We start from the raw sequence: 16360 nt of genomic DNA, 5'->3' as shown, positions 1-16360 counted from the left end.
CTTTTCCAACGTTAATTTCAATGATAATTGTCAAAAAATTTCTGGATGCAAAACAATTTTTGAACAATAAACGAATCCAAGTCATACGTTTAACGGCGTGAACGGGTTTAAAATTTGTTTAACTTTGTCCTTCAGATGCATGCATGTTTTTGTTATGTATTGTAACTTACGAATGACGATATATCGGTTATGGCTTAACCGATAACTACCCACAACAACTGTTCATGTACAGTTGTTGTTATATCCAAACGTGCACAGGATAGGATTAGAATAAAATTTAGCAGTCGGCTCACATCATCTTTATTAGAGGCCTGCAAATGTTAAATTTTTCTGTGTTAATGCCATCTGTCGAAAACAAATGCAATGCTATGATACGTGATCATCAAACCAACATCATACCATGACGGTTGAAAGAAAAGAGTTGTCCTATGCTGGAATGTCGAAACTACTTCCATGCCATAAAGTATTATCGCAGAAACACCGCATACTGCAATGCATCTGACAGAAATGTTATTTTGTGATTAAGGATTTTTATGATTGTGCAAATAGCTTTTAAATAACAATTACAGACTTTGCGGTATTTATGGCACATATTATGGTCAATATTGAAGTATAATGTCTGCGGGATTTTTATCTTTGGCAACTACACAAAAAAAAAAAAAATCGGTTTTAATCACGAAGTTAATTGATTCAATTAATTTTCAATTGAAATTGCTTTAATGGCGAAAATGATAATATCAATCGCAGTTTTTAAAAAGGTGATTGAACATTTTTTGGAATTTCCAATTAATGTTTTTAATTGATCCAATTAAAAAATGATAGTATTTTTTGACATTTTCAATTAATTTTTTAATTGATCCAATTAAAAAAATGATTGAAATTTTCGAAATATACAAATATAAATTCGAAATATGCAAATATACAATCATGCAAATGATAATATCAATCGCAGTTTTTTAAAAAGGTGATTGAAAAATTTTTGAAATTTCCAATTAATGTTTTTAATTGATCCAATTAAAAAATGATAGTATTTTTTGACATTTTCAATTAATTTTTTAATTGATCCAATTAAAAAAATGATTGAAATTTTCGAAATATACAAATATAAATTCGAAATATGCAAATATACAATCATACAAATGATAATATCAATCGCAGTTTTTTAAAAAGATGATTGAAAAATTTTTGAAATTTCCAATTAATGTTTTTAATTGATCCAATTAAAAAATTATAGAGTTTTTTTTTTGACATTCTCAATTAATTTTTAAATTGATCCAATTAAAAAAATGATTGAAATTTTCGAAATATCCAATTAATTTTTTAATTAGATCAATTTAAAATTTAATTGAAAATATTGAAATGTTATTTAAAATGGCTCATGGCTCACATATGTAAAACTTCTGGAACACGAGGTTTATATTTAGGTCCATGATCACTCCTTTGAAGCGAAACACCTCCAGGGGTTTTTCCAAAAATTAAACGGAAAATATTGTTTTCCGAATTATAAAAGGAAGATTATCGAGACGATGCTAAAGAAAAAGTCGGTATGCCGTTAAGGTAGTCGAAGGACTGTTTGTGGGGAAAATTTTTCTATATATAAATAGTATTTATCAAAATTTTGAGCGGCTGGATGTTTTCAAGAGCAGGCAGAAATATATGTGCTGTTGGGTCTAAAAAAAAAAATTGCGATTCCATTAAAAAATTATTGAATGAACTTACTGCCTGGACAACTAACGTTTTTTTTTTTCTTTTTGACACTCGATTCGTTCGCCAGTTCAATGAAGACAGATGTTTCGCCTTTATAAAATCAACTGATTTTAATAAATTGGCAACAATTTGAGTGACAAAAAGAAAAAAGTTTCTGGTCTTAGCCGTTAATGTTTAATTGGAAAAGATTACATTTTCGATAACATTTTATTTATAAATTTTTTTAAGGTCCAATAAAAAAATGATTAAATCATTGAATTTTTAATTGAAAATTTGAATTACGGTCGTAATTGAAAAAAAATCATATTCAATTAAAAAAGGGATTGAATTAATTGAATTGATTAATTGAAAATTTCAAAAATTTCAATCACGATCGTAATTGAAAAAAGTTCAGTTTCAAAGAAAAGGCGATTGAATCGATTAATTTTTTAATTGAAAATTTGCCAAATTTAAATGACGTTCGTAATTGAAAAAACAATACGGATTCAATTAAAAAATTATTGATTCAATTAATTTTTTAATTGAAAATAAAATTATTTTGTGATTTTTTTCTGTATATGTATTTAAAAACGTTGGTAGTTTGTTTATTTTTGCAATTGTATTTTTAAACATGCTCTGTTCAAAAAAATTGGTTTAATTTTAACAAAAAAGTAACCCATTAAAATGAACCCGTCGATTCCATTATCCAATTTTGAAAAAATTTTAATATTTATTTTTTTGTTTTTAATCAAAAAAAAAACTTTATTTTATTAGCCACTAAGTTTAAGGTCCTTAATGATCCTTGGAAATTTTGTAATAGTAACATTTAACTGTTTATGCATTCGTTGGAGGTTATTAGGGAAATTGTGTCTGAGGCGAAATCCTTTAGGCGATAAGAAGTTTTGAATCCTTTAAGTCGCCAGACCACGATGATGGATAACCGGTTGGATTACAAGCTGTGTCTGATAGACTCGTTCTTTGGCTTAGGGAGATATACTCTGCCTGTATCAGCATGTCATATATACCTGTGGGATGGAGGGACACGAACATTCGAATATAATATTGTCCGCAGTGTCTTCAACGTTGCAGTTGTATCAAAGATTGCACCACCCCCATCTTGAAGAGCGTAGCGCCACAGAAGCAGTCACCGATGAGAAACCCAATCCAGGTATTTCCAGTAATAGTCAGGTGGATCCCAAAATTGTGCGAGTTCATCTCGGGTTTTCTTCTTATATTCGACCTTCCATTTGTCAGCTGTCTTCATAGCTATAGATCTAATCGCGTCCTTCAGTGGCCAAAGAAAACTCGTCTTCCTTCGTCCGCCTCGCTGTAAAATCCACTGCTGTGTCCAGGTATAAAGTGTAGTTCGATGCCGAAAGGAACCCCTTGGCAAACCGATAGAATTCTTCAATCAAGAAACTGTCAAATCTCTTCCTCTTTAAGCAGGGTATTCTGTTCCGCTTTTTACGCGAAATGACAAAAATAGGCCGACAATGGTTTCAAGCGTTGCCAATAAAATTTCTTATAGCAATTTTCCTCACTACAAACAGACTACTTCTTTTTCGCCTATTTTCCTCCAGCGCTTCGCCGACATTTTTTAAATAGAGTTTGACAGCATTCCGCCTGAAAAGCTGAACAGAGTACTTAGCTTAAGTTGCCTATTTAAACGTGTTTTATGGCTCTTTCGTCTTTACGTCCAATCCATCCTAAAATCCATTTGGCATATTTTAAAATCCAAACCAAACAAAATTTTCGCTGGATTGTTTTTTAAATCCCATAGAAATTCATGGCTAAAAAATTACCTGAAATTAGTCAGGCGCGGTGTAAACGGTCATGGTCTGGAAACTCATTTACTTGGTCAAAAATTTAATTTTCATGTCTTTTCTTCTATAAACGCAATTCTATTTATTTACCACAATTGTATCTATTTATTTATTAAATTTTACCCACGAAATTTCACAATTATTAGATTCAAAATCTTGTATGTGAAACTAAAAACAAATAAACAAACAAACTTTTATACTATTCAACGCAATATTCCTTATAGGCCTTTTATACGGCCCATCATGATCGTACTCATCGTGTGTACGTGTTGATTAGAGCTTTTGCCAAAAACATCGATTTTTTTGTTTTTTAATTTTATTTAATTTTCCATACTTTTCTTATCTTTTTATAACTTTATTTTGAACATAACGTGCTTTACGATACCTGTCACGTAATGATTTTTCAGCTACTGATGGTTATGTGTACATGTTTTGTTATTTTCACCAATACTATTACAATGACCATGTAATATGATGTACCGTGCAAAGTCTCCATAAAAGTCGATGAAATGATTACACAATCGATTATTCGATTACTATTCCAAAAGCAGAATAGAATACCGACCCTTATTGTAGAAATCCCCAAAAAAGCGTTTTTCAATAAAAGAGACATATGTATAGGCAACACTTCCATCATAATGTTTTACCATCAGCATTACTTTATGTAAATTGTGTTGTTTGTGTAGTGTTGTCACGAAAAATAAAAGTGTAAGAGCTATATTTGCTAACAATTGTTATTTATTTAAAAGAAAATTAATGAAAATGCAACGCAATTGAGGCGAATATCCTTTTTTTTGTCATTTTAGCCCAAGGTAAAAACGTTTCGTCCACGCTTTTAATGAATGCCAAATTTCCACTCAATAAAGAACTTAGTAACACAAATGAAATTGTTTTCACAGATTTTTTCACTTTTTTATTATATAAAGTTTCGTTGTGAAAATGAAGTTAATATCCACATTTAAATAAATAATGTGGTATGCCAAATAAAAGGTATTGATCTCCTCTTTAATTTGGCGAGGTAAGATTAGATTTTGGTTCTCACTCATTAATCACGTGATACGATAACTCACGACTCACGTGCACAACTCTGATGCAAACCTCAAAATGTCAAAGAAAAATCGAATATTGAACCGATTTTCGCGCGTTTTTTTTTTGTTATTGTTTGTCCCATCCTTCAAAAGAAATAGAAATAGTCCACAATAACTAAAAAGTGAAACGAAATGAGTAAATCAAAATCAACTCGATCCAGCAAAGTAAAAGATGATCCGGATACACCCGCAAAACCAAAGGCCAGTACATCTGCATCCGCCTTAAGGAAAATATTTTACATATCTCAGGATATGCTGGAAGATGGGACGCAAAAGTTGAATCTGGAGCAATTTTATCATGCGGGAAAAGGCAAGAAAGCATTATTTATGACAAAAAATGATAACATTATAATGGAAGTGGTGGAGTATTCAGAGCCTAGAAGAAGTTGGCTTATCAACAGCGAGGTGTGTTCCAATGGGCATATCTACATTACCACCCCGATTGATGTGACCTTTTTAGCTTTGCACCACTTGCGCAAGCATTGTTCGACTAGAGCCATCTCCTTGGATAACATATATGATGAGGAGGATTCCAGTGTTTCGAGGCTGCTTACCAATTTTATACCGCATGCGTCGCTAAAATGTATTGCCGATGTTAAAACTGCAGGAGGAGATAATTTCTATAAATATAACCACGAGAAATGTTTAGCATGGTTGTCGCTTAAAACAAAACATGTGGCAGAGGCGTTGAAAAAAGCCGGCATATACTGTGGCCACAGTGCCATATCGCAAAACTATACACGAAGTGAAAACGTAGTAGACGAGACTGCCCATGAGACGGATTACCTGCGTATGGCCTGTGATTATATTGGGGGCTATATATCCCTGGAATTGCATGAGGAACTTGCTAAATATTTGCAAATACCCTCTGAGAAAGCGACAAAGAATGAGGAAAAGAAGGCAGCGGCGACTAATACTAAACGTAAGTCCGGCGACAAGCTAAAGAATGAAATCTCGAAAAAGCAAAAATTGGAAAATGGGGCAGCAGCTAAATTGAAGGATTCCAGTTTGTTGGAAGAATCGCCGGACGATGATGAAGAAGAAAATCGTAATAAGAACAATTCTTTAAGTGAGGAGATCATAAAATCGCCCAAAGAGAACTTATCTACTCCGTTGAAGGAAAAGACAATGACAGCTAAAGAAAAATCATTGGCGAAGAGTGCTAAAGGTACCAAGAGTATAGCATCATTTTTTATGAAAAAGACTGCCGCATAATATAATGTAGAATGTTTAAATATATATGTTCGTTATTTAAAGAAAGAAACCTAAGCTTATATTTTTATTTTTAGGGCATAGGTGTTTAGTTTTTGTAAAAGCAGTAGAAAGATGGTTGTAGGGTTTTGTTGTAACCACGTTTATTGTAAGTATACAGATTCATTCTTTCCATGATTATTCTGATCGTGCTACCGTCTCCTGATCTAAAACAGGAATCTGGCGGCTTTCATAGTGATTCTGCGGTATGATAAGTAGGGTGTTCCGGCCATGTAAATAGGTGATTGTTGTTGTACACTGAGGCGGCAGCCCTTGCCGATGAAGCACTTCATCGGGTCAATCCTATACGTACAACCGGCTGCCATGGCATTGAGGTGATAATTGTCATGTGGTCCTGTGTTGCATGCAGGGCAGATTTTAGAAGAATTTCAGTTCCCGACGTGTATGATGAGGTTTGAATTGGACAGGTGAGTTGTCTTTAAACATCCAGATACTACTCCTGACATGTCTCGGAGGAATTTCTAGCTCAGTGAGTTGGAAATTCAGTTGAAGACAAAGATGTTAGGATTTTGTTTCTTGCATTATCGCAGACTGCGGTAGTAATGGCTGAAAACGAGAGGAGGGTCCCGTGCGGTATAGCTGTGAGCATCTTACAGGCTGGAACATTGAGGAACGATCTGTGTGGTATTAATCATCATTGCTCGTAAGCTAAGCTGCGAGCTACCGGACGCGTCCACAGGTTGCGGATAGTGGAATGCTCCATACGGAGTAGCTGCAACGGCAGTCGTGGACAATCAGCGATATCGAGCGGGAAGTCTCAGTAAGAGGCCAGGCGGCACCGGCTCTTGCACAAATACTGAGTGCCTATGATGCTCGATATTACAAGGCGGGGTTTTGGCGCCTTTAAATAACCAATTACCACCCTGTCCCCGCGGTGATCGGCCCTTTCGACCAGACCGAGCCTGCTGACTGAAATGAGCTTGACGAGAATGGCCGCCCCACATGAAATTGTGGCTACAACAACAACGAGAAGAGGGTGTCAAGGATCACCCTATTTCTGGGCGATATTCAGCTTGATATTTTTCATTTGAGCCTAATATTGTCATTTTTGGTTTACATTTCCATTTGGCGGGCTTTGAAGATGGGGCGGCCGCCCTTTTTTTTGGGTTATTTTAAACGTACTTAATTTCGCGTAAATCGTTCCATTGATCTCCGAGATCTGGCGCTTTTGAAAATAGGATAAGGGTTTGGATGTTAGATCTAATGCATTCTCTTGGTTTTGGCGGTAGATTGGAGTAGGCAAATCCTTTGCCCCGAAAGTGGATATTAGATTCATACTCTACTCCCAAAAACCACATTTGAGCTACATATTGCTATAGTAGGTATATGTGTGGTTCAGGGGGAGTTTATGAGATGAATCGTCCCTGAAATATTTGGCCATAAAACGGATATCAGGTTTGAAACCCTTTTTGCCATAATCCACAAATATTTTCAGTTTGAGGGGTAGGCGGTTCCCTCTGACACGTTCTTTACTTTGAATGCAATATATTCTCGGTCGTCCTACATGACAGTTTGGTGTTGTTTTTATTGGGAGGAGAGGGTCGGTCCCCTCCATGCTAAGACCCAAAAAACAATTTATTTGATTTATTAAGGAGGTCCCTTAGACACCATGGAATAAATGTTTACGTCAGATTTGTACTCTATTTTTAAATACCTTTCATTTGATACCCATTTTGCCCAAAGCGGTAAAAGTGTCCTGTTGCGTGGTGTTTTTGGGGGTGGGGGACCCACCCAGAAATGTAAGGTGAAATATTTATGCCAAGTTCGTACTCTACTCTTGAATACCTTTCATTTGATACCCATATTGTCCCAGTTGGTAAACATGTCCGTTCGGGTGGGTTTTGAGATGGGTCGCCCCCAGGTTAGTTGACCCCAAAACTTTATACCAATTTCGTGTTTTTGGGGTGCCATGAGGTGGCATACCTTTTTATTTGTTACCCATATTGCCCAAAGCGATAAAAGTGTCCTGTTGGTGGTGTTTTTGGGGGTGGGGAACCCTCCGAAACTTAAGGTGACATTTTTGTGCCAAGTTCGTACTCTGCTCTTAAATACCTTTCATTTGATACCCATATTGTGCCAGTCGGTAAACATGTCCGTTCGGGTGGGTATTGAGATGGGGCGCCCCCCAGGTTAGTTGAACCCAAAACTTTATACCAATTTCGGGTTTTTGGGGTACCATGATGAGGCATACATAAATCGGTTCAAGCATCTCCGAGATCAGTCGTTTTTGAAAATTGGCTTAAGAGCTTTTGGCGAGTATTTGAGTCCTTAACAAAGTAGGGCGTTAAAATCAAACCATTTTCACTTCATAAAGGAACGATGCCTTTTTTATGCTAAACTGTTCTATTCTTATATAAACACACCTTTTTGTATTTTTTGGAACACAATGTTAAGTATCATCTGCTAAAAGGCAAAACAAAACAAATACTTTTTGTATTAAATATATATCAAAAATCACCTAAACGAAGAATATTTTCGTTGTACCGGCAACGACCTGGCCCAAAATCTATCGCTCTCCTAAAATATTCAAATTTGCCCATGAACATTCCATTAAAGAACAGGGGCAAACTTCTCACATATCAATGAGTGCGGTCCGATTAAAATTTAAAGCTCAATGACAAGGGGCCTCCTTTTTATAGCCGAGTCCGAACGGCGTGCTGCAGTGCGACACCGCTTTGAGAGAAGTTTTACATGGCATAGTAACTCACAAATGTCGCTAACATTAGGAGGGGATAACCACCGCTTTATAATGGTCTTGCCAGGATTCGAACATGGTCAGCTCTGCGTTGCGGTGGCAAACAGTATCCGTGTCAACAATCAGTTGATACTTTTTGCATTTGCATTGAAGTCGCTCAAAAAACAATAAAACCTTTTTGCAAGAATTTTAGCAATAAGCCACTTTAATAAGCAGGAGACTATAAAACTGTTGGCTGTATGTGTTTGGCGAGTCAATGTATTCCCTTGGCCAGCAGTCTGTGTATGAAAATCACTTGGGAATGTGGCAAATAATAGCTTCACTTAATTTTTGGCCTTACCGTGGCCATATAAAAGGTGGCACACAAAAGAAAGGCAGTTTAGTACATTGTGACTTGTTAAGTATTGTGATAAGCGCAAACGATGTTTGTCGGCGGCAAACCTGTGCATTTCCCTCAACCGGATCCGGATAAAGAGTTTCTCTCGTTACCCACAATATCCGAGCGGCATTTGAGTATTACTTCACAAGCTTTGAGTGATGTGCCCAGTGAACTTATTATAAAATCACGCATAAAATATGGCAGCAGATGGTCGGCCTGTCAGGGTCTTATGGCAGAATATTCAAAAAGTACATCGATACATGGACTTCGTTATATTTTCGAAGTTCATCGACCATTTTATGAAAAGTGATGCATACCAACAAAAAAAAACGAATATCTGGATAAAGTTAAATTTAAAATTTGTGTAAATTTTTAGATTTTTTTGGGTTATTCTAATGGTGATCTCATTTTACTATGCCGTTTCCCTCATGTGGGACACCTACTTGAAGTGGCTAGATTCACCTGTGATTTTGGGATTCGATGAGACCCTAGTGCCCGTTTCATCCATACCCTTTCCTACCATCACCATTTGTCCCGAAATTAAAATGGAAAGGGATAGATTTGATTTTACAAATGTGGCAAATCAAATCTGGACGGAAATTGAAGAAAATGACAGTTTTACAAATTCTGGAAATGTAACCGAAGAAGAGTATGTTCTTAAAAGTTTACAAATGTGTGTGCTTAACTCTGCAAGCCTGTTTAATTTTACTCAAACAGATTACAAAAGTTTGTGGCAACTTTACAAATATGTGAAAATGAAGTGCTGGAACGCTTTTCTCCCTATATGCCCAAAAATTTGCCTGTTGATGTACCTCAAACTCTAGTCGATCTGGCGTTGGTGCCGAACATTACTTTGCCTTTCTGCAAATGGAATGGTCGCTTCTATTTCTGCAACTATCTCTTCAAATATGTGCTAACAGACGAAGGCATTTGCTATCAATTCAATGGTCTTAACACCCAGGACATTTACAGGGACCCTAAGTATGAACTCACAAGCTCATATGTATGTCGTGTGGCTGCCAAATAATGTGTAATCCCCTTCTTGTAGTTACCTAAGCTATTCGGATAAAACAGTCATCGACTATAACAACTATTATGATGTGGAGTTGCCCCGTTACAAAGATGTTACCGGAAACTGGTCTTTGGATGATGGCTATGTGGGACAAGGATTTAATGCATATCCCCAGAGATCGGTTTTGTCTTCGGCACGAAATGGCTTATTCGCTTTTATGATGGGATTTGAACATAATTTCGATTACACTTGTCGCAGTTTTAAACAAGGCTATAAAGTGAGCGTGTTGACATGACAAACAACTCCTAGGTTATTAAAGTTATAATGTGTGCTTGATGTTAATAGGTTTTCCTCAATTCTCCTGAGAGTGTACCCCTAACGACGGGCAATTATATTTTAGTTCCACACGATGATGAGGTGCTAGTTTCTGTTCTACCGCAATATGTTACTTCCACCGAAAATTTACACCAGTTTGGTCCAGAAAAGTAAGTTTGTTCTTTTTAAGCAAAACCTTTTTGTTTTTTAAAAAAATTGCAAATTTTGCTAAGGAACGGGGTGTGCTTATAATTTGGCTAGCCCACAGGCCTTCTATGGCAAACGAATACGCCCTTTGAAGGCGTGGTATAATAAAACGGCGCATTGCTCACAGTTTTATTGAGCGAATGATGCTAAGACACTCACCGATAAGGAGAGAGACTCTTTTATTGGGCTCGGGGATTTGCTGGTATGCAATTTGTAAACTTTGACGTCCTCCTGAAATAGCCTGGACCTCCTTCAGTTTATGACGATGCAGGCTGAAATTGCGACAGATTCAAACTAAACAAACTTACGGGGATCGACGTTCAATTGACATGTTTCATTGTTTTTGTTGTTGTAGCAGTGTGTTGAACACTGAGGCGGCAGCCCTTGCCGATGAAGAAATTCATCGGGTTAATCCGGTATGTAAAACCGGCTGCCATGGGATTTCCTTGTCTCAAAAAAAAAAGATTGTTAAGATCTAGCCAGGCACAGCACTAGATTAAGGCAGAAAAGAGATTTTCCTTCTCGACCAATGACACACGCATGAGTACCAAGGAGAACTTCAGATATTGAGTCTATACTAAGAGGACTAAGGAACTGAAATCTCAAGCTTTCAAGCACCTACTGGAAGGTTAGTTGTTGTAGCCAAGCTCGTTCCGGTTCAAAGAACCGATCGCCACGGGAACAAGGTGGCGACTGGTCATTTAAAGGCGCCAATCACCCGCATCGTCATATCAAGAATCATAGGCAATCAGCATTTGTGCTGGAGCCGATGCCTCCCTGCCTCTCACTGAGACTCTCCGTTCGATACCGCTGATTGTCCGCGACTGCCGTTGCAGCTACTTCGTATGGAGCATTCCACTATCCGCAACGTGTGTTTCGTGACAGCAATGAACACCAAATAGATCGGACTTTAATGTTTCAGCCTGTGTGGTGCTCGCTGCTATTCCGTGGCGGGAGGAAGTTTAGTAGATTGAATGAGGTTGATGGCAATCGGAGTCATGCAGTATTCACTCTAAACTCGGTTTGCCTCGCAGACCTCATCAAGTCTGAAGGCGTTGTGTCTTATATATGACACGTAATTCAGGAATGTCGCCTTTGAACTTTAAGTTATTGGTTGAAGCCGCTCTGCAGGGAAAACGAGCGTCATTATGGGATGTGGTGCTAGTGCACACCGGGGTGTGATATTATCGACGTCCTCACAGAAGTCTTTACTTGCAACCTTCAGTCTACTAGCATTTTTTACTATCAGACCTGACAGAATGATCTGTCATGATGGGCACAATGACTGAGACCTCTGTTTTAGCCCATGACAGTATAGCGGTAGGACTCTTTCTACTTTTGGAGGCATCACAAGCCTCTCTTTGGGACCATTTGTCATTCGTTGCTCTTCGGGCATCATCCTGAAGACTAAGCTTACATGTGGCTAGAGGCATACCCACAGATTCCAGTTCCTCCGGAAGGTCTAAGGTTGTTCCTAGTCTCGTAAGCTCGTCTGCGGTACCATTCTCGGATATATTTCTGTGGCCCGGAACAGGTGAATTTTTTACTGTTCAGCCAGCGATTGGATTACTTTCTCTACTTAATTGGTTCTGAGTATTTTTTAGAGTGATGAGGATTCCATATTGGGATAACAAAATCTTACTCCACTTGCACAATCCTTGCAGATAACGGAATGAAATCATGCACTTTTATTATGCCTTCATAAGTTCATTGCTTTGACTTGCTTTCATTCTTCAATAGTTACCACCATAGATTCTGAACTGGGTAGAAATAGCATTCGACTCTTTGCAACAATCCCATGTCAGCCGGATTGAGCATGCTCGTTCCGGTCCAAAGGACTAATCGTCGCGGGAACAAGATGGCCATTGGTTATTTTAGAGTACCAATAACTCGCTTATCGAGCATCATAGGCACTCAGTATTTATATAAGAGCCGGTGCCGCCCGGCCTCTCACTGAGACTCTCCACTCGATACCGCTGATTGTACACGACTGCAGTTGCAGTTACTCCATATGGAGCATTCCACTATCTGCAACCTGTGGACGCCTGGTAGCTCGCAGCTAACCTTCTCGGGACAGCTATGAGCACCACACAGATTGGAACTCAAAGTTTCAACCTTTGTGGTGCTCAAGTTTTACAGGGCGTAAAATCGAAAGCTGCCTTTTAGTCGATCGCCGTCTAAAGTAATATAATCCAATAATCGCATTGAATTAAGATCTATTCTTATTTGTCTTCACTCTTGTGGTTTAAACTTTCATTTATCGCATATCCGTTTTCCTAGCCATGTCAGCTAGCAATTTTGCGGCTCCTGCTGCCTTTTTATTAACCTATTACCGATAGAAGCAAGCCAATTTAAGAGTCACTTTTATTGCCAGTATGCAAATGCAAATTTGCCCATGAACATTCCTCTAAGGAACTGGAGCAAAATGCTCACATATCAATGAGTGCAGTCCGATTCAAGTTTAAGCTCAATGATAAGGAGCCTCCTTTTTATAGCCAAGTCCGAACGGCGTGCCGCAGTGCGACATCTTTTTTGAGAGAAGTTTTACATGGCATAGTGCCTCACAAATGCCGCTATCATTAGCAGGGGATAACCGCCGCTGAACATTTTATGATGGTCTTGCTGGGATTCGAACCCAGGCGTTCAGCGTCATAGGCGGACCTGATAACCTCTGCGCTACGGTGTTTTTCTTAGTTTTCTTTTTGTCAAAATTTGGTCTCATATTTTGATGTAGTTTATATTTGAGTAAAAATTGTAGACATTTAAAGAAAATTATGTCGAAATTGGATTGTCATGGTAAATTTCGTCAACATTTTATTTATTTATTTTTTAATATTTTTGTCTAAACCAAATTTTTTTATAAAAATGTTTATCAACGTATTTTTTTGTTTTTTAATTTGTGTTTTTGTACTAAATTTTTTGATCAAATTTTATTTTTACATATCATCTGTTTGAAGACAGTTTCATTTTGTCCACTAACAAATTTCTCTGAGTGTCATGTTTATGAATTATGTATTTCCCATTTAGGCGGCAATGTTATTTCAACGATGAGCGTTATTTACGCTTCTTCAAATCGTATTCCCAGAGCAACTGTCAAACTGAATGCCTGGCAAATTTCACAATAAATAAATGTGGATGTGCCAAATTTTGGATGCCAAGTATGAATTCTCATACATAGAATAATTTAATTAACATGACTGAACTAAAGTTAACTCCACCTATTTTCCAGAACCCATAGACGTTCCTACATGTGGCCTGGCTGAGGTCACTTGCTATATGAGCGCTGAGGAAGAAATGAATTTTGTTATTTCGAATCAAACAAAATTGAAATCAACTGATCCCAGTGTTGAGATATTGTGCGATTGCATACCATCGTGTAATTCTTTGGATTATAATTTTGAAATATCACGAGCCTTCTATGATTATGAGAAAACAGTTTTGGCCCAACGGGATACCTATGAACATGATGAGTGAGTATAATGCTTATCTTAGTTTTCCCAATGTCCGTTTAAAAAATATTGTGCCGATAACAATTAGTGATTTACACCGCTTAATACAAAATTAAGCGGTATAAATCAGTTTTTCTCGAACATGTTTTGTTTTTGAGATATATTAAACATTTTTTTATTGTTGTTATTTCGTTTTGAATTCTAAAACCGAAATCAAAATTGCCTACATACTGTCAAATAAAATAAAATACTCAATCAGTACAAGCGATAAGTTTGTCATATTGTATATCAGAGATGCGTTGTACGTCTCCCGCTATAATCCAGTGTTAAACGAGATTTCATAAAGTTTGTAACAATCAAGATTTGGCGAGAACATCTGTCACATCCCCAATCATTTAAAATGTTTCATTATTAAATATATATCGACCCACGGTACGTATGATTACTATTCGATAATTATGCCTACTTATTGTAAACATCATACGCCACCTTGGTCAATAAAATTACATATCAAATCACATATTGACAAAATAATTTATAATTATCTGCACATCAAATCGCCCAAAAATGGGTGTTACGAACTTTATGGCACCTCATTCCCTCTGGGACATAACCGCATACATATCAAGCATTTTTGACGTACAATATAAGGATATCATGGCTTGTCCTGATGCTGCAATTCTAAATGCAAATTTTGCCAATGAACATTCCACTAAGGAACAGGGGCAAACTTCTCACATATCAATGAGTGCTGTCCGATTCAAGCTTAAGCTCAATGATAAGGGGCCTTCTTTTTATAGTCGAGTCCGAATGGCGTGCCGCAGTGCGACACCTCTTTGGAGAGATGTTTTACATGGCTTAGTACCTCACAAATGTTGCCAGCATTAGGAGGGGAAAACCACCGCTGAAAATTTTTCTGATGATCTCGCCAGGATTCCAACCCAGGCGTTCAGCGTCATAGGCAGATATGCTAACCTCTGCGCTACGGTGGCCGATGCTGCAATTTTATTTCAAAATACAGCTGATAGGAAATTGGGACAGACAGACGAAAATCTAGTCTAAAATTCGTAAATTATAGCGTAAGCTTTTCCACAAAAACAAAAGCTGCTTCCATTTCAAAATGGAAGCAACGCTCCAATATAAGATAGAAAAAAAACAATATAATCAGAGGAAACAAGTGTTAACCAGTGTTATCTGTTTGTTATCTGCTTGTTAACAATTTTGTTTATTTTGTTTACATATTTTATCCGGACATTGAGATTCTCTCCCTAAACTGAGTGCACAATTTGATTGAAATTGTATCTTATTTTTTAGTGGTCGTGGCTCTCGTTTGTCCGTTTACTTTAAGGAAACTCAATTTACTGCCATAAAACGTACTGTCATGTATGGCATTACAACTCTGATAGCAAATTGTGGTGGCATATTTGGATTATTCATGGGAATTTCCAGCTTAAGTGTGATTGAGCTGATCTATTTCTTTTCTGTGCGTTTGTGTAATAATTTGCATAAGAGACGATTAATTAAGAAGATGCTTTTGCAACAGGATTTAGATATATATGAGGAGTAATCAGAGGAGGAGTAATCAAAAACAATATTTTTTTTTTTTATAAATTTTTAATACTATTGTAACTTATATGTACACACACTAAGGTCGTAAATGCATATTCACTTTAACAATGCACATTAAAATTTTGTATTTTTATATTAACAGATTAAAAAAAAATTGTAACGAATATACTAAAGAGAAGGTAGAAGATGCCTAATTTTAAAATAGGACTGATTAGTTGGGAATGTCAATAAAATTTGTTCTTAAAACGAAATTTCAATAAAACTGTTGTTGTTGTTGTAGCAGTGTGTTTTACACCGAGACGGCAGCCCTTGCCGATGGAGGATTCCATCGGGTCAATCCGGTACGTACAACCGGCTGCCATGGGATTGATAAAACTGTGAAGACAAAATGTTAATATAATTTTCTCTAAAGATAAAATTTCAACTACATTTTCTTATGGAAATATGGTATTAAAATTTTTTCTTAGCCTGCTAAGCATCCTTACAACCATATATTAATTTAGCCAAACTGTAATATTTTTCAGCTTATAAAGTGTTCATTTTTGTCATTTTTGTTTTCAAATAAATACGTTTAGTGATGACCCCAATGATTAAATTCTTAATTTTCATTAAAGGAAGGCAGAAAAAACATTCCCAGTTGCAGTGCAACGTCAACCTTTGATTCCACCCAAACCGAAAATTTCGCTCAGTATATGCGAATGCACTTCTTATGATAACGAAAATTTCACCAGAGCTGCGTACCGGCTTTAAAGACAAAACTTTTTTAAGATTTTTTCTCGAAAGACTAATTTTTATTAAATTTTTTTTTGGAAAGACAAAATTTTTTTACACTTTTTCTCGAAGACAAAATTTTATTCAAATTTTC

General features: G+C 36.8%; 2 protein-coding genes across 5 annotated transcripts; both read left to right on the top strand.

Moving 5' to 3' along the window:
* Positions 1-3879: 3879 nt before the first annotated feature.
* LOC106085200 (pickpocket protein 28) lies at positions 3880-15990 on the top strand. 4 transcript variants are annotated; one of them, XM_013249319.2, is made up of 8 exons: positions 3880-4217; positions 9320-9592; positions 9661-9924; positions 9992-10232; positions 10301-10440; positions 13505-13635; positions 13707-13947; positions 15241-15990. In XM_013249319.2, exons 1-8 carry the CDS (start codon positions 4123-4125, stop codon positions 15491-15493), a joined length of 1638 nt encoding a protein of 545 aa, XP_013104773.1. In that variant the 5' UTR covers positions 3880-4122; the 3' UTR covers positions 15494-15990. The 4 variants fall into 4 exon arrangements, with proteins under 4 accessions (XP_013104773.1, XP_059226314.1, XP_013104774.1 ...); XM_059370331.1 differs by having other exon boundaries at positions 4128-4321; XM_013249320.2 differs by lacking the exon at positions 3880-4217 and adding an exon at positions 4353-4527.
* LOC131998116 (ribonuclease H2 subunit B-like) lies at positions 4679-5866 on the top strand. Its single transcript, XM_059370332.1, has one exon. It carries the CDS (start codon positions 4730-4732, stop codon positions 5810-5812), a length of 1083 nt encoding a protein of 360 aa, XP_059226315.1. The 5' UTR covers positions 4679-4729; the 3' UTR covers positions 5813-5866.
* Positions 15991-16360: the final 370 nt, after the last annotated feature.

The sequence above is a fragment of the Stomoxys calcitrans genome, chromosome 5, assembly GCF_963082655.1.
Source record: "Stomoxys calcitrans chromosome 5, idStoCalc2.1, whole genome shotgun sequence".
Lineage (NCBI taxonomy): Eukaryota > Metazoa > Arthropoda > Insecta > Diptera > Muscidae > Stomoxys > Stomoxys calcitrans.
The sequence above is the reverse complement of the archived record's forward strand: the minus strand, read 5'-3'. Positions and strand labels throughout refer to the sequence as shown.

What these genes read in the sequence shown, in the direction of transcription:
- LOC131998116 (XM_059370332.1), top strand. Translation starts at nt 4,730, where the DNA reads ATGAGTAAATCAAAATCAACTCGATCCAGCAAAGTAAAAGATGATCCG.
- LOC106085200 (XM_013249317.2), top strand. Translation starts at nt 8,987, where the DNA reads ATGTTTGTCGGCGGCAAACCTGTGCATTTCCCTCAACCGGATCCGGAT. An exon ending in CACCAGTTTGGTCCAGAAAA is followed by an intron (nt 10,441 to 13,504) that starts GTAAGTTTGTTC and finishes TTTCCCATTTAG; the next exon opens with GCGGCAATGTTATTTCAACG. An exon ending in GATACCTATGAACATGATGA is followed by an intron (nt 13,948 to 15,240) that starts GTGAGTATAATG and finishes CTTATTTTTTAG; the next exon opens with TGGTCGTGGCTCTCGTTTGT.